We start from the raw sequence: 25,475 nt of genomic DNA on the forward strand, positions 1-25,475 counted from the left end.
TTGTTTTTATCCACTGCAGCCAGCAAAAACAAACAAAACAAAACAAAAACTGTGAAGGAAGATTATTTGACCATCAAAATTTTGAATCCTGTAAGTCTACAGGTTTACAGACAATTCACATTCACAACTTGAATGATTTGCACAGCATCTCAAGCAGACAAGAATGTATGTTTGACATAAAGACTGTATGTGATAAGCTTTTACTCTGTATGTCTGTAAATCTACTTGTCTATTTCTCTTTGGTTATGTGACTGTATCAATAAGGATGAATATTAGCATAATGAAAGAAACTACCGACGAAATTCAATGAAATATGATCTAGCGACAGTTCTGCACTTGAAACAGAGAAACATTGATTAGAGGAGCATACAACAGTGCATCACCCAAGCATTTCACATGAACGTGATTGACAAGCAGTTTTTGACAGCATGCCCCCGCCTTCCGCAGTGAAACGGTGTGAAAGATCAATGTCCGTTACTAGGAAAGCTATCTCATGCATCAGCTGTGCTCTCCACTCATTAGCCTGAGCAAAGGTCAGTCCTCAAGGACGCCGGCCCTTGAACGGCCACGGCGGTCCAGCCAAGGGGCGCTGCACGACTTTGACGCACTGCCAAGTGAATGATAAACTGAACTCTCTCTCTCTCTCAAAGCCTGGCACTGCTGCAGCGAGGAGTGCGAAGTTTGGGATAACCATGGCAAAGACAATAGAGTACCAGAGTGTGATGTCATCACCATTCATCGCCATGGTAACTAGTTCTTAACAACCTCACCTGGCCCGAGTGTTCATGCACGCACCTGGTTCCAACCAAGCTGTAACAAAAGACCTGGGCATCATTACTTTGGTACCCTAGACGAACTCATACAACTTCTTGCTACAAACGTACTTAAGGTGATAGTCCAGAAAGCGTAACGCACAGGCACTTGTCCATTCAGTGTGTTTGACAATTTTTGAGACAGAAAAATCTGCTCTTGCAAAGCCCTAACATTAACCAGAAAATCCCTACATTGATTGGAAGAGTGTGAACCAGTGGGTTAGAGTTCAGGACCATATTAGTCTGCCTATAATACTTGTAGTTTAGCTCCATTTCACACCTGAACAGGCAGGCTTGAAAGAGGGGGGGGGGGGGGGAGGGGAGTAGCGTAGCTACAATGCCACATTGCATGTAGCTTGGTTCCCAGGGCCAGTATGGGAGAGTAAATGCAATCACACAGAATTCTATGTTTAGACATGACAATGAATATCAGGATCTCTTTTATTGATTATTGATTATTCATTTATTCATCTCTCCCTTTTTTTTCTTTTTTCTTTTTCTTTTTCTTTTTTTTTCTTTTTTTTCTTTTTTTGTTTTGTTTTGTTTTGTTTTGTTTTTTTTTTTTTGGGGGGGGGGTAAATTGAAAATAAAACAATAAGAAATGCAATGCCATACTCACTACCATGAGTAGTGATGCATTCACAGAAAATTCTTTGTCTACTCATGATAATGACTGCCTGGATCTGTTCAAGCAACATTCTCATGGTTTTTGCAAAATCACAATAACTACTAGAACATTAAAAAAAAAATAAAAAAAATCTTCACCACCATGTATGAGACAGAGGCCACACTATGTACAATGAACAATTTACAACACTGTGCTGTACAAGTTAGCAGATACTGTCTTGTGCACTATCCCAAACAGTAATACTTTTCTTTTACTTCTACGGCATTCGTACATTTGATAGCAAAGTGCGCAATGGCACTTTTGTTTTTCAGGGAAAGTCATGTGATATGGCAATCGACCAATTGAGTAACAAGAATCTGTTAAGGTGCTGTATGATAGTACATGCATCTAACCACTGATCTCTATGGGAAGTATCTGGATATCTCATTGGCCAATCCCTCCGAAGCCACCGTGCCGCCATCTTGTTACACACATCACCCATACATTTGTGTATGGAGCTCATCGACATCACATGATCTTGGTGACATTCTCTGCTGAAAAATGCCTGCAAGTCCCTAAAATTGTGTGCTGGTAACATGACAGCGTGGCGGCTTCGCTTGTTTGTACAGCATGAACGGACAAATGAGATATCCTGATAAGTCCCACTGGCTTGCTGAGATCTGTGCATTCGACTGACGGCCTTTAGTCCCAGAGACTCCAACTCTCCCGTTTTCGCCGGGAGATCTCCCGCCGAAAGTCCATTTTTGCAAAATCTCCCGTTCTCCCGCTTGAAATTTGATTTCTCCCGCCCTGGCTCTGTGTATCCCGGTGGAAAGAATTTCTTACTTATTGCTATTGTATGTGGAAAAAATAGGCCTTAGATAGCACCAGAGAACATCTAAAACCCTAGGAACTTCGCGCTTCGCACACATTAACTTGGAGTCTCCCGGTTACTAGGAATTTCGGACGGGAGAATCTCCAGATCAGAAGGTGCTTGGGGTTGGAGTCTCTGTAGTCCTACCTATTGATCTTGAGACAGCCAAGCTGCCGTTGACACGCCATGCTCCAAACCACACCACACAGCCTCCTAGCTCCTCTATCCTCTTTTTTTCATCCTGGGAACAAAATGAGAGAGAGAAAAAAAAAAAAGAGGTCAAATGTGCACACATACTGATAGGAAACATCATGCGGCACACAGAGTTACACATAGCATTTAAGCATCTACACAGTCCACTCTTGATTCATCATTGAATTTGTGCATTCAATCTGCAGGACCCATTTCACAACAAGACCAACTTATCTCTAAATTGGTAATAAATCCACCAATCAGCCGTTAACAAAAATATTTTTAAACTTTACAATTGCCATTGTAATTAAACTCATAATGACATTTATTGTAATGATTGCCCCAGAAAAAGATTATGAATGTCACAGTTATGAAAACTTAATGAGGCTCTTGATGAAAGTGGCAATTGACCCATTAAATATTCAATCACCTATAAAAGTATATTGCTAATGGGAAAACAGCTCATAGAGTTGTAAACAAACAAGACAAATCCAACAAAAATAACCATCTCTTTCCACATGAGATACATCATATAACTAGAGAGGGGCCGTCAAAGGCGGCAGACCCACGCCTAAGTACAAAGTCGGGGTAAACATAATGTGCATTCGGTCATCTACCAGAATTCGGCCACTTAATTGCCAGTGTGCTTTATCACCAGCCACTGAGTTCTACCAAAGATCGTACACTGAAGTGTACGATCTTTGGTTCTACAGTCACATCACACGCAAATCACATAATTACACATACGGTATTAACACTCATTCACGTACAGGAAAGTCCTTAAGTCTCCTCCAAAAATCCATCGAAAATCCCAAATTCCACCGTCAAAAGTGCAGAATCGGAGCTTTTCCAAGCGCGCGCGAATTAAGTCCAGTTTTAAGAGTATTGTCTACGCGACGGGTCGCGGAAAAAGCGCTAAAAATCGAGAAATACGCCGTTTTCTTGCGGGATATTTTGATTATAGCAAGCCGAGAGTGTGATGATATCAAAGGTCGTATGAGTGTACGATCTTTGATGGTATCCACAAAAGCAAAAAAGAAAAACAAAATTTACGTACCCCCTAGGCAATTACCCCTATGATTAGTGTCTACGGGAATTATTCAATGCAAGGGTTGAATGCAAATGTCTACTGCACCAGTATTCGGCCACCAACGAGCGCCGCAACGTCGCCGGTGCAATTTTGCACCAACAGTGTAGAGCGCGATGCATTTTCAGCGGCCTTGCACACGCATTGACATTGAGCACGCATATCGTGCAGTGTGACTGCGACCGAGCAAAATGCTCCTCCAACGAAAAAAACAATCAATGTTAATTTGAAAAATCATCAAATATCAAAGGTCGTATGAGTGTACGATCTGTGATGGTATCCACAAAAGCAAAAAAGAAAAACAAAATTTACGTACCCCCTAGGCAATTACCCCTATGATTAGTGTCTACGGGAATTATTCAATGCAAGGGTTGAATGCAAATGTCTACTGCACCAGTATTCGGCCACCAACGAGCGCCGCAACGTCCCCGGTGCAATTTTGCACCAACAGTGTAGAGCGCGATGCATTTTCAGCGGCCTTGCACACGCATTGACATTGAGCACGCATATCGTGCAGTGTGACTGCGACCGAGCAAAATGCTCCTCCAACGAAAAAAACAATCAATGTTAATTTGAAAAATCATCAAAATACGGGCCAGTTTGTGATGACGGAGAACGAACTTTCATAAATCTAGAAGGACATAGTCCCTCAAATAGGCCTAAACGTAAATTTCGGAATTCTTACGAACATTTGAGCAGCGAAGTCGGATCGTTGGGGAGTTTATGTCTTCGTATGGTAGCGGAAAATCGCAAAGTGAGAAACGGGAAATTTTCGAAATGGTCACTATACCATGGGGTCAAAACTTCAAGGTCACACAGAATTTGCAAGGGTCAACCGATTATCACCAAAATCTAATCGATTCTTTCCTGTCATTATCCAAACATTCCCTGAACATTTCGTGCAAATCCGTTTACCCGTTCTCTTGTTATCTTGTACACAAACAAACAAACAAACAAACAAACAAACAAACAAACAAACAAAAAAACAAAAAAACAAACAAACAAACAAACAAACAAACAAACATACGGAACCCTTTACATAACCCCCTGCCGATTTTCATCGGCGTGGGTAATTATGGCACATCAGTGAGGGTATTAGTTAGAATTACCCACACAAGGTACCTTTGGAACAGTCTAACGTGGCAGATACGTTCCAACAAAAAGAGTAGGTCATACAAGAAAGACGAGGAAAGATTTCATATGCGACTTGGGCACACACCTCTCTGTCGGGTTTGTGAGGGTCCATGATGGTGACCGCCTTCCCATCTCGCATCAGCACGGCCTGGGAGTCCCCCAGCCAAGCCAGGTGGACGGTGTCTGGTTCTACTACCACGGCCACGCCCGTGGTGCCACTCCGCAGCCCCTGCAATATTTGCAAAAAGCAACCAAAAATGCAGGATAGGTAGGGTGGGATGCTAAAGATGACTGAGCTTTCGACAGGTAAGCCAGAGTGACCAGGGAGAAATGGCAATAGAGTGTTGGATGAGAAGATACAATGGGAACCATGGTGATGGGCCACACCCATGCCTGGAAGCGAGATTCATTTTGGCAGTGAGGTGATGACGAAAAAGATGAGCCCGCTTTCTGAAGCACAGATAGCCATAAATATAACACTGTAAAACCAGAAATTTTCACATGCATGAAACCTAAACAGTTGCAAATTTTGTGAGGAGCCAAGATTCGCGAAAGTAAAATGCATGCAAAAGTTATCGTCTACACAATACAGTGAATGCCAAAAGGTTCATGCCGTGAAAACAGCTGTTGGCTCCAATTCATGAAGTTTTATGATGCAAATGTTTTTAGTCTTACAGTATCATCCTTTGTCTATGAGTTTGTTCTTTGTCCGTCACATATCAGTAAGGTCACTACTTGGTCAACGTATCACCAGATGTTCTGGCTCTGCTGTTGTTGCTGAGAATAGACCATCAATACAACTGACACAACTTCTAGATAAACTCAAGAGTTTATCTTGAGGTTCTTTTCAGGGGAAATATATTCTGAGCAAGAGTTACTCTACCTACAAATGTATGTTTATAACAGACGCAACAGCTTTAATTCATAAAAGATCTTAAATTAGCAGTCTTTGAAACATATCCATCACCTGATCAAAAGATATTATTAATGACTCATGTGACTCTATATGATATGATATGATATGATATGATGACATTGAATGAACATCACCTTCTGTATCATTAGCCTAATTGTGCATTTTATATTGCTGATCTTCAGCCTTTTTTATGTCAGCTTATACTTGGGCAAGTTTCCAAATGGGTTTATTTGTTTTTTGTGAAGTTGAGTTGATGCAAAGGCATTTTTATCTATAGTGGAGTTTTCCATCAAAGAATAACTTCTATATTTAAAGACCATATAATGTGGTGAGACAAGGTTGGCACGATAGAATTGATTTTCTTTAGCTGCCTACCGGGGTACATTTGAAAACCACGACTGGCGCTATTCTGCTAGAATAGAATAATTACCAATCAGCACATACATGCATCAAAATGTAAGGTACCATTCAACTCTAGTAGAGATTCTCTGGCTTTGTGTGCACTTACAATGTGCATAGAGATCAGAGATACAGCTATAATTTGTATGGGGGACGCAATACGTTAAAGGACAAGTTCACCTTCATAGACATGTGGGTTGAGTGAATGCAGCAATATTAGTAGAACACATCAGTGAGAGTTTGAGCAAAATCGGACGATCCGTTAAAAAGTTATGAATTTTTGAAGTTTCTGCTCAGTCACGGCTGGATGAAAAGACTACTATAGCTTGTGATGTCACATGAGTACAACGATACAAATGTATAAAGAAAGAATAAAGAAAATTCAACATATTTCCATTTTTCTCGCATAACAAAAGAACACTCGACTTCTCTCTTTCAGAAGGCAGGGGGAATAATATTACCCTTAACATACGTCAGTAGCAAGTCGAAGAACTGTGCACTTTATTCAAAAAGTAAAGTTTTGTGAAATTCTCTTTTTATTTTCCTTATATAGTTGTACGCATGTGACATCATACACTGTAGTAGTCTTCTCTTCCCGCAGTGACTGCACAGATACTTAAAATATTTGTAACTTTTGAACGGATTGTCCAATTTCCTCAAACTTTCACTGATGTGTTCTACTAATATTGCTGCATTCTCTCAATCCTTATGTATATGGAGGTGGACTTGTCCTTTAAGGAGATTCTGGAATATAAAGAGTCCGGCCAGCCTTCCTACTGCATGGTATCCAAGCTACCAGGTCTCTAATGTTATATCAATGATTACAGATTCGAAGATATGAAGCACTACTAAATAGACATCACATTTGAAAGTATGAATGAGAACCAGTATGACAAAGCTGTATTTGTAGAAATAAGAGAGGGAAAATAACTGTATTCTTGGAAAGATGTGTGAGAATTTCTCTCACCATGCTATACACTGTTGTGTTTTTTACACGAGTGATACAAAATATCTTTATGACACCAGAAAAAAAAATGGACGTTTTCTTTGAAAACGAATGAGAGAAGTTGTTTCTCTAGAAAAAAAGTGATACATTTGCATGAAGTGATATCTCCAATTCATGGAAAGACAATTAACCCTTTCTACGCCAAGGACTTTAGATTGTGTGTGCAGCACTTCCGGGTTTTCTGAGCAATTAGTGCTCCAATGGTTAATTTGACTTAAAAAACGGGTTCTTTACTTCTCTGCTGGCTTTCTGGATAAAGGCCTCGTCGGTCTCATTGAAGGCTTTCTTCAAGGCGTTGGTGGGGCTCTCCGTGAAGTCTGGCTGGAAAATGGTGTGCAAGTGAAGATGTGCTGCCGCGTAGTATGACGCATCCACGCCACCATGGCCATCGTAGACTGCGTAGAAGGCACGTGGCTTGCCGTCGGGATTCTGATATGACAAAGCAGGCCAGACGAAACAGGTTATCGAAAGAAATTCATTCCAACACTCGGTCTGTTCTATTTCTCTTACTTGTACATTGTCAACCAATAATTAATATGAGATTTTCAGTGTAGACATCTTATAACTATGACTGAACATCTGCGTATAAGTGCTTGAGACTGAGACACAAATCTCTGTTCTACTGCTCCTACACAAGCTCATATGGAATTACATCACTTTTCAACGTGGGAAATGGTCACCATCTCTAGATACTTGAGGCATACAGTACAACTTTTCAGAGTGGGATGAAATATTAGGTAGCATTGGGCACCAGTGAAAGATGTACACTAATTGTTTTGTCAAATATTCACTTCAGCACAGTCTTCTTTTGACATTGATTTGTGTGATAGATGGAGAAAATGATGAGGGCATTACACACTGATATAGTGTTGACGAATGACAAAGGGTGGTATCATCGGGCACACATACCTCCCAGCCAATTTCCTCAAATCTGTGTTAAATTTAAGGCCAGCATTCTTACTGCTGTTATTGTTGTTGTTGTTGTTTGTTTGTTTGTTTGTTTGTTAGTTTGATAGATTCTTGGAAATGATGCATCATCAGAAATTATCAGAAATCTTACACTCCGGAGAATCTGATAATACAGTATCAAAATCAGAAAATCGATGACCCGTTTCTTTACTAACGAATTAGGTGTTCATGGCAGCTGCCCATGGGTTACACATTCTATGGGGTCATGTATTATGTGTATATTATTTATACTATTTCCACAGATTGGCTATTTCACTCCCCTTCGAATACAGGCAGCATTGCGTGTATATATTTGGCATGTGATGTGCGGCTTGTCTTGATCAAACCACAGGAAGAAATTAATCATCCAACTCTGGGACCTGGCTTGCTTCACTCCAGTTCATCGACCCATCACTCGCACGCTGGAAATATTACAAGGGGGAGGGGACTTGAATGATTTCCGGAGGCAGGGGGCCCTGGTACTGTACACGTACTGTCAGAAGTGCCATCAGATTCAAGTAACAAATCCCTTTCGCTATGCGGTTTCAGTCTCTGACCTTGTACACGTATGAAGATAAACCACATTAGGTAGTCAGTGATAGGCATGTTTGTGTTTGTTGCATAGTGCCGTTCTGTTACAAGGAACACGGCTATAATAAACAAAATTTGATACTGAAAGAAAACTGCCGGTGCCCGAGGACTTCATCATAACGGGAGTCACCTGTAAAATATACATCACTGTTGCTAATGCATGCACAGCAATATAATTGTTTCCCTCCCCCCAACACACACATTTGGAATAATACTATCAATTGTGATACTTACCAGAAAGAAATATTAATATCCAATGCAACAATCAAGGCAACAATGAGCTGGAAGTATATGAGTGAAAAGCGTGCACACCTATCTCACTTGGCAATACCAAAGATTTGTTCATAAATGGATGGGGAGGGAGGTGGCATCCAGAGCTCTAGTGTTGGTCAATCAATACCAAAGTATTAAATGCAATGACTTTAATCTGCAAAAGTGGGCAACCTCATGAAAATGTAAAATTTCTCCATACACTTCATCATGATATGGGACTACAGTTGTATCCTCCGTAACACTGGCTCCAGAAGTTGATGGCACCATCACTGACCACCCAATCTCAACTGATGCATTGCATTTGATCTGTTTGGTAACAACATTTTACACTAAAGAGAGGAAAAGTCTGTCACATACATTTTGTAACATTTTGATAAACATTTCCGGGGAGCAGGGTATGGTGCACCCTTCATTCTGCATGCATGACAAAATGTTTCCTCTCCCTAACAACATTAATCTGGTGGGCGGGGCTGTTTGACAGACGACATGTGAGGATTTTCTTTTTTTTTCCCCCCTGTGCAGTCACCTTCAATCTCGACTTGAACATGGAGGTGACGTCTTGCAGGACGACGTGCTTGTCTTCCATCTTCCGCCGCGTGTTCCTGATGGCCTGTAGCGAGATCTGGTGAATCCCCGGGCTGGTCTCCACGGGCGGCATGCTCGCGTTCCACTCCTCGCATATCCTGTGCACCGTGCTGAAGACGAACCGGGCGAACCCGTTGGCCTCTACCACTGTGAGCCGGTGTGGGGTAGGAGGGGGGAGGAGAGGGGGAGGAGATGAGGAAGAGATGGGGAGGAGGGGAGACAAACAGATGGAGGAGAGTGAGGACATGGTGGAAGAATAATACCAAATTCATATATCCTATGCAAACACCATAACTCATTCTTTCTGTATTCGAGAGTTGGTTTCATATGTGGAATGATATTACACAATTAGTGACAAGAAATCTCCCATTTATCATGTTTTTCTTTTATCACTATAAACTCAATTATTATCAATGTATTTTACAGTTGAACATGTGTATGTATTGTATACCAGTAATTGACACCATGTATCTGAAAGATTCTTCTTCTCTCATGCATCCTACATGTACAACTATGTGAATAGACCACTCCTTGTTGTCACCCCTGTAAAACCCTGACTTGCAAACATCTTGCATCACTTAATAACCTCTCTCACTTCTGCACAAATGAATTGAAAGTGCTTTTTTCATTAAAAAAAATTCCTAGCACACTCTACACACACAATTGCAGTCCACATTCGCTTCTGAACTGCTCTCACCTCTTATCTACTGTAATGTACAAAATGTACCTCTACTCGTCTAGTGTGATGAATGGTGACAACCTGGCTTCCTTGCAATATATCAAGACCACGCCGGATCAGCTGGCAGAAGTTCAAGTCATCAGATGTCTGATGTGATTTTCTCAATGACTTTCTCAGTGCCATCGCTATGTAGTAATCACCAATGTACAAATTCAATCAAGGCTCAGCTTCTTAAAGGTACATCCGTGTATGGTACCATTCCTGTTTGTTTTGATTTTTTTTCCCCCTTCCAAGTCTTCTGTATTTTAACTGAAGATGAGGCATGCTATCACAGTATAAAATCTTTGTTTGTAGTATTTTTTCTTGAACACAATAGGCATTATTCTTATTTACCTTGCACTAAAGATGCCAGTACATGGTGTACAATTGTCTTTACAAGCATTTACAATGTGATCAAAGTATGATTGCTGTGAAAAAAAAATGTCAAAATCAATCTTTCAAGCACTGTGTGTGTGAATTTATAAGCACGCAATTGAAGATAATTTCAAATAGAGTAGCTACAAGTACATTTTGTCCCTGAAAAGACCTAATTCAGCTTAGGCACACACACACACACACACACACACACACACACACAAAATGTTTCAAAAGGAATTCTACATTTGTTTATAGACAGACGTACAAAGAAACTACAAAATCTTGTAAGTTATCCTGCTTTTCAATTCTTGTTTTTACCCTGGACATAACCTGGGTCTCCAAGTATATGACTTTTCCACAAATTTTAACATGTTCTACAATCTATAATCAGCAATGTTCAGGTGATGACAGTCCATTGTTTAAATGTTTACTATACAGTCAGAGTTGTTGCCCCTGGAGGTAAAATAGGCAATAGTGACACAACACTGGGTGAAAGACAATAAGGCATGTTGTATTCATATGACTCATCAAGAACACTACACTACATGTACAAAGTATGCTTAGCCTCCGTCAAAGGCTCTCTAGCTGCAGTAATTTTCAAGAGAAGCAGGTAGAGAGTTGTCACATACAAATGTCTGTATGGATGGAGTCAAGCCACAAGCGAGAGGCAAGCCAGAGTGATACCGCCTTCTGAGATCTCTGAATTTTGAACTTACTGTACTGTATGCACTGTTATATTCATGTACAGATATTTTTGTGAATGAGGGTGGGGGGCAGTGTCAAATCAAATGCACATGTAGTTTGCATAAAATGACAGGTCTTGTGGTTATCATACTTAACCACATTCAATTCATGATCATGGAGCAACACCTCAATACAACCACATAATCTTCATGCAATTATACCACATAGAATTCATGGCATCTGGAAAATACAAACTCGTGTATTTCTGGAATTTATAATGAAATGCAGAAAACACTTTCAGTATTAAACCAACGGCAGAAAATACAAATCCTGGAGTGCGCAGAAGTTTCATCGAATGATATAGGCCTATTGAGTGCCTCTAGCAATCAAACTTTTGCAGTTTTATATTCTATCTGCAGCTCTTTGTGAAAGAAGATTGTGAAAGACATGTACCTTGGAAAAAAATTACCGGTAAAACATTGAATGAGAAAACACTCAGTATCTTTTGTGACTATTTCCCTTCCACTTCGCAATACAAATTGTACAGTGAGAATGCACTCCTCAAGAGAGAAATTATGTATGTCGAAAGAACACACTGACACAATGGTAACAGATTTGTGAAATTGTGAGCAATTATGAATAATGGGATATGGGGGGGGGGGGGAAGAAATAGCCAGTGAGAGCCGGCATGTGATTGGTGCAGAGTTGAACTGTTGTGCAAAAACTTATCTCTTACAAGGTCAAAATACCAAGGGGAAAAAACAAAACACAACCCTGACAACGTGTGCACTCATGAAACTCACAATAGGCAGGCTGAGAATAATTGCTTGTAAATATTTCATGGCCAACCTCAAACAAAACCAAAACCAAAACCAAAACAGAACATTGCTCCCATCAAAATCAGGCACGATGCCTAATGTGCAATTTGACTGCACAGGATCATAATTATAGGCTGGTGCTTTTCTCTTTCTGCTTTGGTGCGACAGCACAGGTGGTTGCCATGGCAACAAAACACACACAAAACTTGAATAAACCTGAGAACAATTAGCAACCAGGGTCTGAATTATTACTGCTCCGTCAACAAGTCCACATTTATCTAATTACACGGTTACCCACAGTGTGCCACTTCCGTTTGAACTGCCTTGACTGGGAATGTGAGTCGAAAACAGATCACGTTTGGACCTTATTTTCCTCCAATTTGTAATTGCTATATTTTCATTCTCTCTAATTTAGTCCATCTTTGTCATGGATTTGTGCAAGTGCTTCTATCAAGTAAACAATGCCTGCTGAGATAATCAACTTTCTGAGCCCATTTTGCAATCAGGATTACTGCAATGTATAGTACACATTATTAGGGAGATTATTCAATGACCACTGCTTTATACCACCCATTCCCTTTAAAATACGAATGCACTTTCACAAAATTATTTAGCAGTCAATTACATTGCAGCTTCAGTTCAAGCGTGGAACCGCAGAATCACGTATGGAGCAGCTAATTAATGCATTCATCATCATTTAGGTGCAATTCTACTGAATGTGAAATACGCTCCTGGAGATTGAACATACATACACAGTACATGCGCACCGTAATGCATTGCATACCCACTCAGGTGGCAATCACATTTAGGTCTTTGAAAATGCAAAACACAAACATACATTTGTACCTGGGCAAATCTAATGATCTACACAGGGAATCTTCTTGTACGTTTCCATGTGAACGGCACAATCTTCTTGGCACTGTAGTCACGTCTCACATAATATTTTGCATTTTCAGTATTGCTCGGAATGAAACTTACATTTTCCTTCCTCGTCTCTCTCATCCTCGTAGCTGGAGATGTCTGATGCAAGGACAGCTTCCACCGTTGCCTTGGCGATGGCGGCAGCATAAAGTGGAGGACAGTGGCTGTACATAAACAGAGCAAAAACATTACAGGCTTTAATAGATACCACAGCAACCTGGAAATGATAATAATTTTTTTATATTTATCCAACACTGTCCTTGGTCTTTTTCTTCTCTGCTTTCATTTCATCACCAAATTGGATTGGACGATATTTATATAAAATGTGTAAATGCATTTACCAATCATGTATGTAATTATCTCAGTCTCCACTACCCCCATAACAACACACACAAACACATGCACACTTACACACTAACACAAACAAACATTCAAACAAACAAATATCATTACAAAATAAAAAAGAAGCTAAAATATTTTCATGTCAAACAAATGTGATTGACCAGGAGCTGTAAAGGAAAAGTTAGTATGTTTGGTGCTGAAATAAAGGTACTTTGTATCATGTCCTGTATCATCACAATTCTTTGAGGAAACCAGACAATGAAATTATTAAACAGCCTTTTAAAGGCTGATTGGTGAGATAAGAATTGCAACAATGCAATTAAATTCAATCACACTCAGGCATCTGAGGATACGTCTCTCCTGTTTCATGGCTACCATCCACATCTTGTTTGCCATAATATATAGCATTTGTTGGTTTTTCTTTCGAGCACTACTGTATACGCTATAATTTTCGTGCACATAAATTTTCGCGAATTGCCGCTGTCACACATTTTCGCGAGTGGTTAAATTCGCGATTGGGGGACCAGAGAAAATACGAAGTGGCAAAGAAAGTGTGAATTTTCAACTTACTAGCAAATAAGAATGATACTAGTTATACACTGCATGAAAAAAACTTACCAAACTCTGCGAACTAGTAAGTTAGAATTCAACATTTTTGAAGTGGTTAAGTCCATCGCGCTAGATTTCTGACGAGTGGTCCCCTTGCAATAATGGATTGGCTCTCTACAGTATTCGTAAGTAGACGTGGACGTGCGTAAACAAGCTTAGCCAGTATGGTCTGTTCGGTAAGCCGTGACATGGTATACTAGTACTGAAATGTTCGTATCATCAGGGCAAGGGATTCATTTTGGAAGGTAATATTTTCGCGTGTTGTTAATTTCGCGAATAGCTCCCGACTCGCGAAACTCGCGAAAATAAAACCCACGCGAAATATATAGCGTATACAGTATTTATAGATTTCATTCCATGCTTCTTCAGGGTGCTGCATATTAACCATCCTGGACACTTCACAAGACAGTAAAAGGGCACATTTCAGAGAAACAAATTGGCTGCTGTTTCAACGAGACAATCTTGAGCTGCCATTCAAAGCTGCATTTGATGACTATCACAACCTCGGGTATCCTCATACCCTGTGCTACATGGCGTGTGTATCACCCCTAAATGTAATATAACACTAAATGTAATATTGACCCTAAATGTACTAACAACCCTAAATGTAATACATTTTAATGCTCAATGTAATAATCAAGTCAACCCTAAATGTAATAACAACCCTAAATGTAATATATGTCAACCCTAAATGTAATATCGACCCTAAATGTAATACTTTTTAACCCTAGATGTAATATCGACCCTACATGTAATACATCTTAATGCTAAATGTAATATCGACCCTAAATGTAATACATCTTAACGCTAAATGTAATATCGACCCTAAATGTAATACATCTTAACGCTAAATGTAATAACAACCCTAAAAGTAATACATCTCAACGCTAAATGTAATATCGACCCTATTCAAATGTAATACATCTTAACACTAAATGAAATAACAACCCTAAATGTAATACATTTTAACGCTAAATGTAATAACAATCCTACATGTAATTCATGTCAACCCTATCAAATGTAATACATTTTAACGCTTAATGTAATTACGACCATGAATTTAATACACCTCATTAAAGGGAGTGTAACCAATGCAAAATATCGGGTAAAAGGGGAAGGGAATAAAAGCCGTTGGCTCCAATTTTTCAGTTTCATCCCAAGAATGTTTTTGTTTGTTTGTTTGTTTGTTTTTTGTGTTTTTTTCCCCTGTGAATTAGCATCAGTCAAGTTTGAGCTCATTCTAATAAACATGATACGCATTGTATAACATCCTGACTGAGTAGTACACTACAACTACAGTATGTATGTAATATAAAAAGGGAGATTTTGTTCATTTCTCTTTACCATCACACTATGTCATGCATCAAGCTTCCTGGCATCATCCCATAATACTTCCTACAAATATGTACCCTACTAAAAAAAAAATAAAATAACAAGAATAATTCTTTTCACGATACTGACTCAAAAATACAATATTTCACACTATGGCCTGAAATCAATCTTTAACTACCTGTATAGTATGACATGAGCTGCCATAATACCTAACAAAGAGCTCTTTTGGTTTTGTTTGGCTTGGTCTAGTTTCTATCTTTTCTATCTGTAGTTGTCTTGCTTGTTGTCTGTGGTAACAATAAGGGTCCCTAGGATGATTTTGCGCTCAGGCCAACCTTTAACGCCGTAATATCTGGCAAGGTACCTACCTCATTTCATACTACTAGGTCATCACTGGTAGTGACAGACACAACAAACACACAAACCCCCTGTCTACATAGTCCCCATTCTCAGCCTCAAATCATCGTACTAGATGGTGTACTTTGGTGACATAAATGTCTGTCATATGTGCATCACACCTCTCTTAAAGTGCAGGGTAATGAAAACTTGGCATACAGATGCTGGGTAAAACCCATCCCGTGAAGAAAACAGAAGTTTGTGAAAATGTGCTACATGAAATTGAATGCCTAGAGATATAAAAACCTCTATCGCAACTTTCCAGGCATCTGCTTTCCTACCTATTAGAAGCATGCAACCCCCTTGTTATATTTCATCTCCTCTTTTAAAGGGATGGTACAGTATTGGTAGAGATGAGAATTGGGCCATTAACTTTTTGCGAGATACCATGAAAACACTTATGATATAGTACAGAGCATACCATTTTAATAAGAGGAATTCAAAGTTTATTTGATGAAAATGGGGTTTGGAATGACTGAAACATCCAAAAACAAAGTAAAACAAAGCGATCGTAATAAAGTGTGGGTCCCACACTTTATTAGAATCACTGTTTTTTTTTGATATCTCAGCCATTTCAAAACCAATTTACATCAAATAAACGTTGAATTCCTCATAGAATTACATGCTCTTTCATACTTCATAAGAGGTTTCTCATTATCTCACCTGAAAATGTTAGAAACTTGAAATTAGGTCTCAAGCAAAACTATACGATCCCTTTAAACCAGGAGCAGTTAATTTTTTACTTGCACCAATCACTCTTTACTGTACATACAGTACATTGTACAGTTGTACTTCATCATCTATTGTCAGCTGTAATGACCACACATCCGACCAAATCCCAGCATAGCATGCAGAGTGAGCTGCAACAGGGATTAATTCTTCACGGTTCAAGTACATGTACTCTAGAAGCTTAATGCACTCTTACTAGTCATTTTCCATTTTTACTCCCACAGAATTCACACGTCTATATCTCATTTTCTGTTTCCTAGCATACACAAGACACTTTCAAACTCCTATCATTCACCCTTTGGTCTGACGGTAAAATTATGGAGCACAACATGTATTACAGTGAGTAGATCTTCTAGGCTTATGTGGTATGACTTCATCCCACCCACACATTACAACCGTCTACTCAATTAGCTTACCTGTACCACAAGACTCGAGACACTTCCCTGAAGTGGCAGATGCTACCTACATGACAGATTTTAGAACTGAGTAATCGGCTTGTGTGATTAATTATTGCATTGACGGTTTAAAGGGAGGTACTCTCTAAAGCAAGTGCTCTCACTTTTTCTTTGTAAGAGTATTCTAATATCAGGTTATCAAAGTTTACTGTCGAATATTTTTTGGGGAAATATAGACACAAACTTGACCATGGTTCAGCAGTAAACACTGATACACCATATATTTGGCAAGGTTTTCATTTTCACAAATTTCGTGAGTTCAGTGACATTCGCGAATTTAATAATGCTAAAAAATATTAAGTCTGACCTGGATATGAATGTGACTTGTATGCAATATAATTCTCCATTCACAAAATGTGCTCCCATGATGGTGAATTTAACCACTCGCAAAATTGTCAAGAAGTTCCGATTCGCGAAAAACTTAGACTCGCTAAATAAGTGGCAGTATACAGTATACTCCTTGCAGTGAATGAAATGTAATATCCCTTGCAGAGCTGTGTAAAAAAAAAAAAAAAGTTGCCCTGCAAATAAAAGACCCTTGATGCAATTATGTGTTACACTGTACAAGCATGCTCGTGTGAGAGTAGTGGGAAGGGGGTGTATCTTACAGCTATCCCACTGACGAGCAACTGACTCTAGCCTGAAAATGCCGCCACGGTCGGCTGCTTCTTGCACTGGTACTATTGATCCATAGCCTGTAATGAATCCCTCGTAAAGGTGCTCCTTATGTTTACCCCCCTTGTTGAGATAATCTTCCAGGGTAGACGTTTGCACACATGTACATGTATAACACATCTTGCGATCACCATGCCCTTAATAGCAAGGCAGCTTTGATCTTCTTTGTATGGCACGGTTGTGATGTAATATGGGCTTTCACTCTCTTGTTGAAGGAATGGCTTCGTGACTATTTTTGGTTGCCCCCCTGCATTTTTTTTTCTTCCCCACCAGAAGTGGTGACAAATTCCTCTCCCAGGTAAAGTAATCGCAGCAGAGTAGACCGACATGGGCTTTCAAAACTAACTTGCCCCAGGTGGGGGCACTCTAGGATTTTAGAGGGTATGTCATTGCCACAAGTTGTACCCATACTCTTTACATGTATAAAGCCGTGGTTCTATTAAAGTGAGTTAAACTGTACAAAGCATTCTACCATGACGTTGCAGAACCAATGTGCCATATCTTCTAAAATCACAGTTAGGATATGATATATTACAGCTGCTGCTGCCAATTTGCATCTTACATGGACTTCGAGTGACTGTGAAGCATTAAAGTCACTTGCTTTAGGGTTCAACAAAGACAAGCATTAACGCCACAAGATATAATGTTATGATGCCCTGACAGTCACATTTAACATCTTCTTGTAAACTCAGCAGGTGCAATATCTACAAATGTACTTCATGTCAACTGGATATATTCCCTGGTAAACATACATGTATGACCCCTTTTTAAAAGATGCATTACAACAAAAAATAACACACTATAACCCTATCTTCCTTTCTGTATGAAAAAAAAAAGAAAGTGGTAAAAGGTTCATGTAAATATACTGTACTGTATACGCTATAATTTTCGCGTACATAAATTTTCGCGAATTGCCGCTGTCACACATTTTCGCGAGTGGTTAAATTCGCGATTGGGGACTAGAGAAAATATGAAGTGGCAAAGAAAGTGTGAATTTTCAACTTACTAGCAAATAAGAATGATACTAGTTATACACTGCATGAAAAAGACATGCCAAACTCTGCGAACTAGTAAGTTAGAATTCAACATTTTTGAAGTGGTTAAGTCCATCGCGCTAGATTTCTGACGAGTGGTCCCCTTGCGATAATGGATTGGCTCTCTACAGTATTCATAAGTAGACGTGGACGTGCGTAAACAAGCTTAGCCAGTATGGTCTGTTCGGTAGCCGTGACATGGTATACTAGTACTGAAATGTTCGTATCATCCAGGCAAGGGATTCATTTTGGAAGGTAATATTTTCGCGTGTTGTTAATTTCACGAATAGCTCCCGACTCGCGAAATTCGCGAAAATAAAACCCCCGCGAAATATATAGCGTATACAGTATATGTTTCATAGATAACATGATTCAAAATTCCTATTTTGACCTCGTTATCGGTAATGGCACAGTGATGCATGCTCACACTCGACTGCATACTGTTACGGACAATTCAGATCTAGAATTCAATGAATCCAGAAGTACACAAAAAAAATCCATTGACGAGTAGCGCCACATGTCATGAGCTTTAACAAGAGGGCTTTGGCATACTGCATTAAGCACAGCTATGCAATGCTCTGGTGACTGCATTGTATGATGTATTTAATGGGTTCGCAGCCAATTAGTCAGTGACTACAATGTAGATGAACATGATGGGTCTTTTGTCATGAAATGTTCTACAATGGGCAGTATATTCTTGTATATTCTCTTGTTTAAAAAAACAAAAAAAACAAAAAAAAAAACATCAACAACCAAAAAAAAAATAATAATCCCAAACATATAAAAGGCATGATACATTATCACACCAAATGATAGGAAGATGACAAGCCTATTACATTGCTGGAATAGTGGCTACCACAGAAATGAAAAGTTGTCCCCCATACAGGTGTACCAGAGAGTGTTCTACAGTACCTCAGAAATGCTATTTCAGGGGCGTTAGTGGTCCCTTCCTTTAGCCTGGAGAGGTATAAATAACCTTCCCCCAAAATAGCATTTCAAACTCTCTGGACGGAACATACTACAGATGTGTATATTCCCTCCCCTGCCAGTAAACGTCTTTATAAAGTGTACTACTGCAGCGTGAAAGTTTGCCATCGCAATCTGGAAGGTGTAAATTGCTATGACCAAAAAAAAAAAAATGTGTGTCAAAGTTAATTTGGGGAAGACTTCTTCTCCAAGTTGTGATTTCATGAAAATGTTCCTACTATCTCCTTTCCACCCTCTTTTTTTTTTTAATTTTTGGATTGTCTTATTTCTACCTTTATTTAATAACTTGAAAAGCAATTGCTATCATAGTATACAAATGTATGCATGCACTGCGGTTGTTGTTGTTACTCTTGAATTTAGATTAAATTGTTCGACGTTTTATCATAGGAATAGAAGAAAGTGCATTTGACTGTGTTTCCCTCTTGAAAACCTGTCATGATGCAGTACCAGCATCAGCGCTGATTTACATACAGATATTCAGGCAGGTAGGTAGATGCATCACACATACACATTGTACACACACACACACACACACACACACACATTGAGTTTATTGTATATGACCAGTTATGCCCTATATACATTGTATACATGACAATGAAACACCAGCCATTGGTATTTAGCACTGACCTTTCATTCACTGCAGCTATGGACTGCAGCTCAAGCATTAATCAAAATGACATTGAACTTTATAGATCGGTCTACCCACTGCAGTAATATGCATACACACAAAGTATGCAAATATGCTCTGTGTGTGGTATTTGTTTCATTGTGTATGTAAAGTGTAGACTTGTATACACAGAAATGTGTATCACGTATTGCTGCACTACTGTACCAGTATGTGTGTACATCTATGTGTTTCTCAGCAGTGTCTGTCTGTGCAGAGCTGGCTCTACCTGCACATCACACACAGACCTCCCTGGGCAATATTTCCATTTGTTTACCATGGTTACTAGGGATATGTTTACCGGTCTCCTTGGCAACCAACTGTAAATGAGGAAGGCGGTGCAGCCTGTATGGTATTGACAAAAGGCTTTAGGGGGCTGGCCTGTCCTAGTATCCTAGTGACTTCGTTTTTCTTCTCCCCAGGGTAAACGGGGAAGTGTTTGTAATGCATCCTGGCCACCGACCATGAGAGGTCCCATCTGATGAATTATGAGATCAATTTACAATTTACGGGGTTATGGCCTGTTTATTTGTCCATAATCGTCACAAGGATAGGGATGCTGCCCTCAGTCAGACATGGAAATTAATTCTAACGACTTATCTTTAATCACATGTACGGTGTATGATGTCATCCATGCTTATAACAGGTTCTTCGTGGTAAAATTATTGGTAACATCATTTAAAACGCCATCTAATGTCTGGGCCAGTACTGCATGTGTAGATTTGGTAAAGCCCAGCTGTGGGTGCTCTGAGAAACTCAGCCCCAAATTTTGCTACTAGAGGTTGATCATGTAAACTCTTGTGTTTTCAAAACTGCATGTATATAGATAAAACTATTCAAACATGAATACTGTACATAACTTTACTTACTGTGCATTAAAGGGATTGTATAGTTTTGATTAAGACCTAGCTTAAGGTTTCTATACATTTTGTATTGAGATGAGAAACCTCTTTATGAAATGTGAAAGAGCACGCAATTCAAAGAGGAATTCAACATTTATTCTATGAAAATTGGTTTTCAAATGACTGAGATATCCCAAACAGAGCAATCCCAATAAAAGGTGGGACTCACCTTTTATTATGTACAATCGCTTTTTTTTTTATTTGTTTTTCGATGCCTCAGCCATTCCAAAACCGATTTTCATTAAATAAACTTTAAATTCCTCTTAGAACAGTATATTTTGTACCATTTCACAAGTAGTTTCTTGGTTCTCACAAAAAGTTAAAAACCCAATCCTCATCTCCACCAATACTATACCATCCCTTTAATATGTGCTGAAGCTGCCAGAATGGGCATTGATATTAGATCTCAGTATAAGAATGTAGAGTGGGTTTTCATTGCATTATTGATATTTTTTTTTAAAGAATTTGTGACGTTTCTATGTCAATATACATACTGTAAAACAGGCATAGTATTCTTCTTGCCCTGGTAAACCTTTGCTCCCTCAAGTAAAAGAGGCTTGCCCTACCTACATGTAGCAACAACTAATGAATGCAAAGTGAATTCCTACTTAAGAATCTTAACTGTACAAAGCAGGTGAATAAAATGGTCCATTGGTAAACCACGTAATTTGCTGAATTTCTAGTAAGCATGGAAATTTGTAATAACATTCACTTCATGAAATCTGAACAAATACAGTAGCTACAGAAGCAGGAAGTTCTCACCAACAATTTTGCACATACAGTCTGTAATTTGTATGATCTACAAATTGCATTAAAAAATTGTGTATTACAGGCTACACAACATTTCATTTGATTTCCTACTCAACTCCTTTTACTGGTCCCTTTCTTCCTTCACCCTTTAATTCACACCACACACACAAGTCAATACAGTGTACGTACATACTACAAAATTGTATACACATACATGTACATGTACACACACACAAATACAACACACACTCACAATAACTAAAGGTCACTGGCCCCAAGTTCATTCTCTCATCCCCCAAGAAGCGTATCAGAATACAATCTGTTCATCCAATCAGCATTACAGGGTCCAAGCTGGTGAGGTCAAATTAACCTGAATTCCCTTCCGTTTCAACAAATAAATTATGTCTCCACCCTAAAATTTGGCTCAGTCTCAATAAAGGATAATTCTTCACGACTGAAACACAGCTTTCTAGTACATATATTGACAGTACTTAGTTTTAAAGAATGATGGTATAATTTATGACCAGGCTTTTGTCAGAGCACACCATAAAGTGAAAAACATATAAAAATTCAAAATGTAAACTTCAGGTGATATCAATGTGCTTTCCAAAAATGCATGATTTTACTTCTTGGGGTCCTTTTTATACACAGTCCCTTTCAGTATGGACAGTTACTGATATCAATCAAAAACTATGAAATAATGCCTATTGAAGAAAAACACATTCGCTTGCAAAGCTCTACAAAGTACAAACACTTGTAACACTGAGCCTGGCGGATACTGAAGACACTTGGAAAAGAAGTATATAATTAGAGTACAGGTGTAGGACCTACTTTAATACAGGTGTATGACCTGAAAAAGGAGCATTATAAAATCATGTAGCTAAACATTATGTCTTTTTAAAACCTTAGGAAAATAGCACACACACACACAAAAAAAAAAAGATATTGTAACATTTCACTGTTGCAGGTTTACATGATACTAGTGAATCGATGGCATGCACACAAGGTGAGTAGATAATAGCTGTATTAATAATGGAATATATCGCATTAGTTGTATCATGCATAAGAAAAAACAACTAATGTCACACTTCTCATTCATGCAATATGTTTACATAAAGTGTATGTTCATATTGGAAATGTGACCACTTGAGAAACTGGCTCGCATTCTTAGTGATGATAATTATTATTTACCATTTTCGGTTTTATGGCTTTGCTTGTATACACAGCACTTTCATGTCTAGCTGGGACCAGGGACTGGGTGGCATTCACTGGTATTTGGCCTTTTCTTTTGTCTCCACAATACGGGCAGGATTATGCAAGAGCTCTAGGCAGGTTAGCATACAGTAGGACAAAGGATCAGACAAGAGTGAGTATTCAGAAAAAAGGGTGAACCCCAATCTTGTTCAGCAGATTTGAATCTGGGATATAGTGTACCAGGGGAAGACACGCTACAATATGCTACTAGTACTCTGGTACAGCCATGTCTGGTAAAGTTTATCAAGGTGGGGTATGGTTTGGAAACCACTATATACAGTGTAGTAAAAGTCTGGGAGCTTTCTGTTCTGTTGTAAACTGAGTCTGATATGACGTGGATGAAGGCCTGCATGACAAAACATGGGAAATCATAAAAATATAATTTGAAGAATTTTCCTCATTTTCCACCTGAGACAGAATTTGGAGAAGAAAGGACATGTCAGATTCTAGTAAAAAGTCCTGACCACAAACAAGGCCATTAAAGGGCTGTATCATGCATGGTTTACTTTGACATAAAGCCACAGGGCCCTTTGTCAGACATGCAGGCTGCTACCACAAGCAAAGGGTATAAAGACCTGGTGTATCCTTCCTTCAGATCAATACATGCAGTCGAAGGATAATCCTTTCTTTGAATGCCAGCCCTGCAGTCTACGCAAAACGTGTTGTGCATAAAGAGGGTATATCCGCTTCACCATTGACAACCTGGAGACAAGGTGTTGAAGTCAAGGTGTCAATGTGGAAATGGTTTAGGGGTGCTCTTATGCAGCAGAGCAGACTGGGGTACACCTCCAATGTAATAATTATCTTTCAAAACATTGGGAAAGGGGGACACAGATCCTGGTTAAATGACGTATTGAGGAGATACCCTCATGACGTCAAACACAAATGTATCACGCTTGTGTGGTTTACAAAACAAATGAGTGGGTGGCATCATTTATAGTGACAGGGCATTTACCCATCTCTGAATACTACTCTCTGTAGTACATGTATGTACCTACAACGTAGTATGTCAATATTGGCTGCCTATTACCTAATATTTGTTAATTCATTTTCCGTATATTATCTATGCCATTGGTGGTGAACATCTCCCACACTGCTTCACAAAATACAACAACAACCAAGCAAAAAAAAAAAATACTAACTCTACTTGAGGTACATGTATATCCTGGTCAAGTTACATTACAGACATCATTCAGGCATATTCTTGCCACCTGGTGCACCTCCAATTTCATATAGGGGTCGCACTGTCTCAGGTCACGTTGCATTTGTACATCCCCTATATGTGTACACTTTTTATACTTAAGCTGTATGTATGGTTGAATGACACAGAATGGTGCGTTTTAAGAAGTGTGTGTATCGCGTACTGACGTGTGCACTATTGCAAGGATAATGTTCAGTGTCTGCCAGCATTTTCTATGAGTATGAATTACATGTGTCTGTCCATGAGTGCTCCAATGGTACAAGGTAACATGTGAAAATAAACATTCTTTTTCTGTCTACATGAAGAATGTGATGATATGTGACCCTGCACCTCAAAACAAACAAAAAGTTGCCATACATGTACATGAATTTTTAGTTAAGACCATGTTCTGAAAGAGCAGACTTTAAGCTTTAAAATGATGTATAACTCAAATCAAATGGATTCTTCTAACCTATCTAAATATTGGAAAGAAAGAACAAACTCAGGAAAAGTGTGAACTGAGAAAAGAGGCTCTGAAGTACAGTGTCTATTCAAGCACTTAATCTTTACCAAACCGTGATGGCTGTGCGATGAATGGGACAAAAAACAGGAAGTAATCCACCAGAGTAACAACAATGAAGGGATTATCAGATTAAATTGAAATTAAGCACACCTCATTAACACATTCTGTCCATAATTAATGCCAACTTTCAAAGCAGTAGCACTATCCTTTCAAAAGTTATTAGAGTTGAAAGTGAAGAGTGTGGACAAGGTTTTTCAGAAATGAAGAAGGGATTCTAAAGACACACCTAATCACCCTATTCTACCAAAAATGTTCGAGATAAACTGCTAAAAAAACACACTTTCCTTTCCGTTTTATGATACCAAATTTTAGCATAATGTAAAAGAAGACCCGCTCTTTCAGAAAATATGAAAAAGTCAAGTTCGGCTAGGTTGACCCATTTCACTTATTTTCAGTCCTCACTCAAAATCAGTGTGTGCGACTTTATGTTCGTTTTGAGGTGCACGGTCACATACTGTATACAGTGTACACTATAAAGTGAGTGATTTCTCTTGAAGATTAAAAACAGAAGAAACTCTACAGTATAAAGCATCTTATTCCTTTCTTCCATCTAATAATCCTGAAAAAAAAGTGACACATTGTCTAACAAAGATATACAAGGAATGTGAATGACAATAGGGACCTACAGTACATGGTT

The 25,475-nt window shown here is 39.0% G+C and overlaps 1 protein-coding gene across 1 annotated transcript in view; it reads right to left on the reverse strand.

Moving 5' to 3' along the window:
- LOC139732845 (protein phosphatase 1F-like) overlaps nucleotides 1-25,475 on the reverse strand; it is a 32,997-nt gene that overhangs the window by 1,911 nt on the left and 5,611 nt on the right. Inside the window, exons 2-6 of the mRNA XM_071643685.1 lie at nucleotides 13,001-13,107; nucleotides 9,366-9,571; nucleotides 7,262-7,456; nucleotides 4,792-4,935; nucleotides 2,441-2,534 (exon numbers count right to left, since the gene is read on the reverse strand). Of these exons, the coding sequence (XP_071499786.1) occupies nucleotides 2,441-2,534; nucleotides 4,792-4,935; nucleotides 7,262-7,456; nucleotides 9,366-9,571; nucleotides 13,001-13,107 (746 nt within the window). The remainder of the gene's footprint in view (nucleotides 1-2,440; nucleotides 2,535-4,791; nucleotides 4,936-7,261; nucleotides 7,457-9,365; nucleotides 9,572-13,000; nucleotides 13,108-25,475) is intronic.

This window comes from Diadema antillarum, unplaced genomic scaffold, assembly GCF_040938485.1.
Source record: "Diadema antillarum isolate AM-2024a unplaced genomic scaffold, OU_Dant_1.0 seq00000454_RagTag, whole genome shotgun sequence".
NCBI classification, from domain to species: Eukaryota; Metazoa; Echinodermata; class Echinoidea; order Diadematoida; family Diadematidae; genus Diadema; species Diadema antillarum.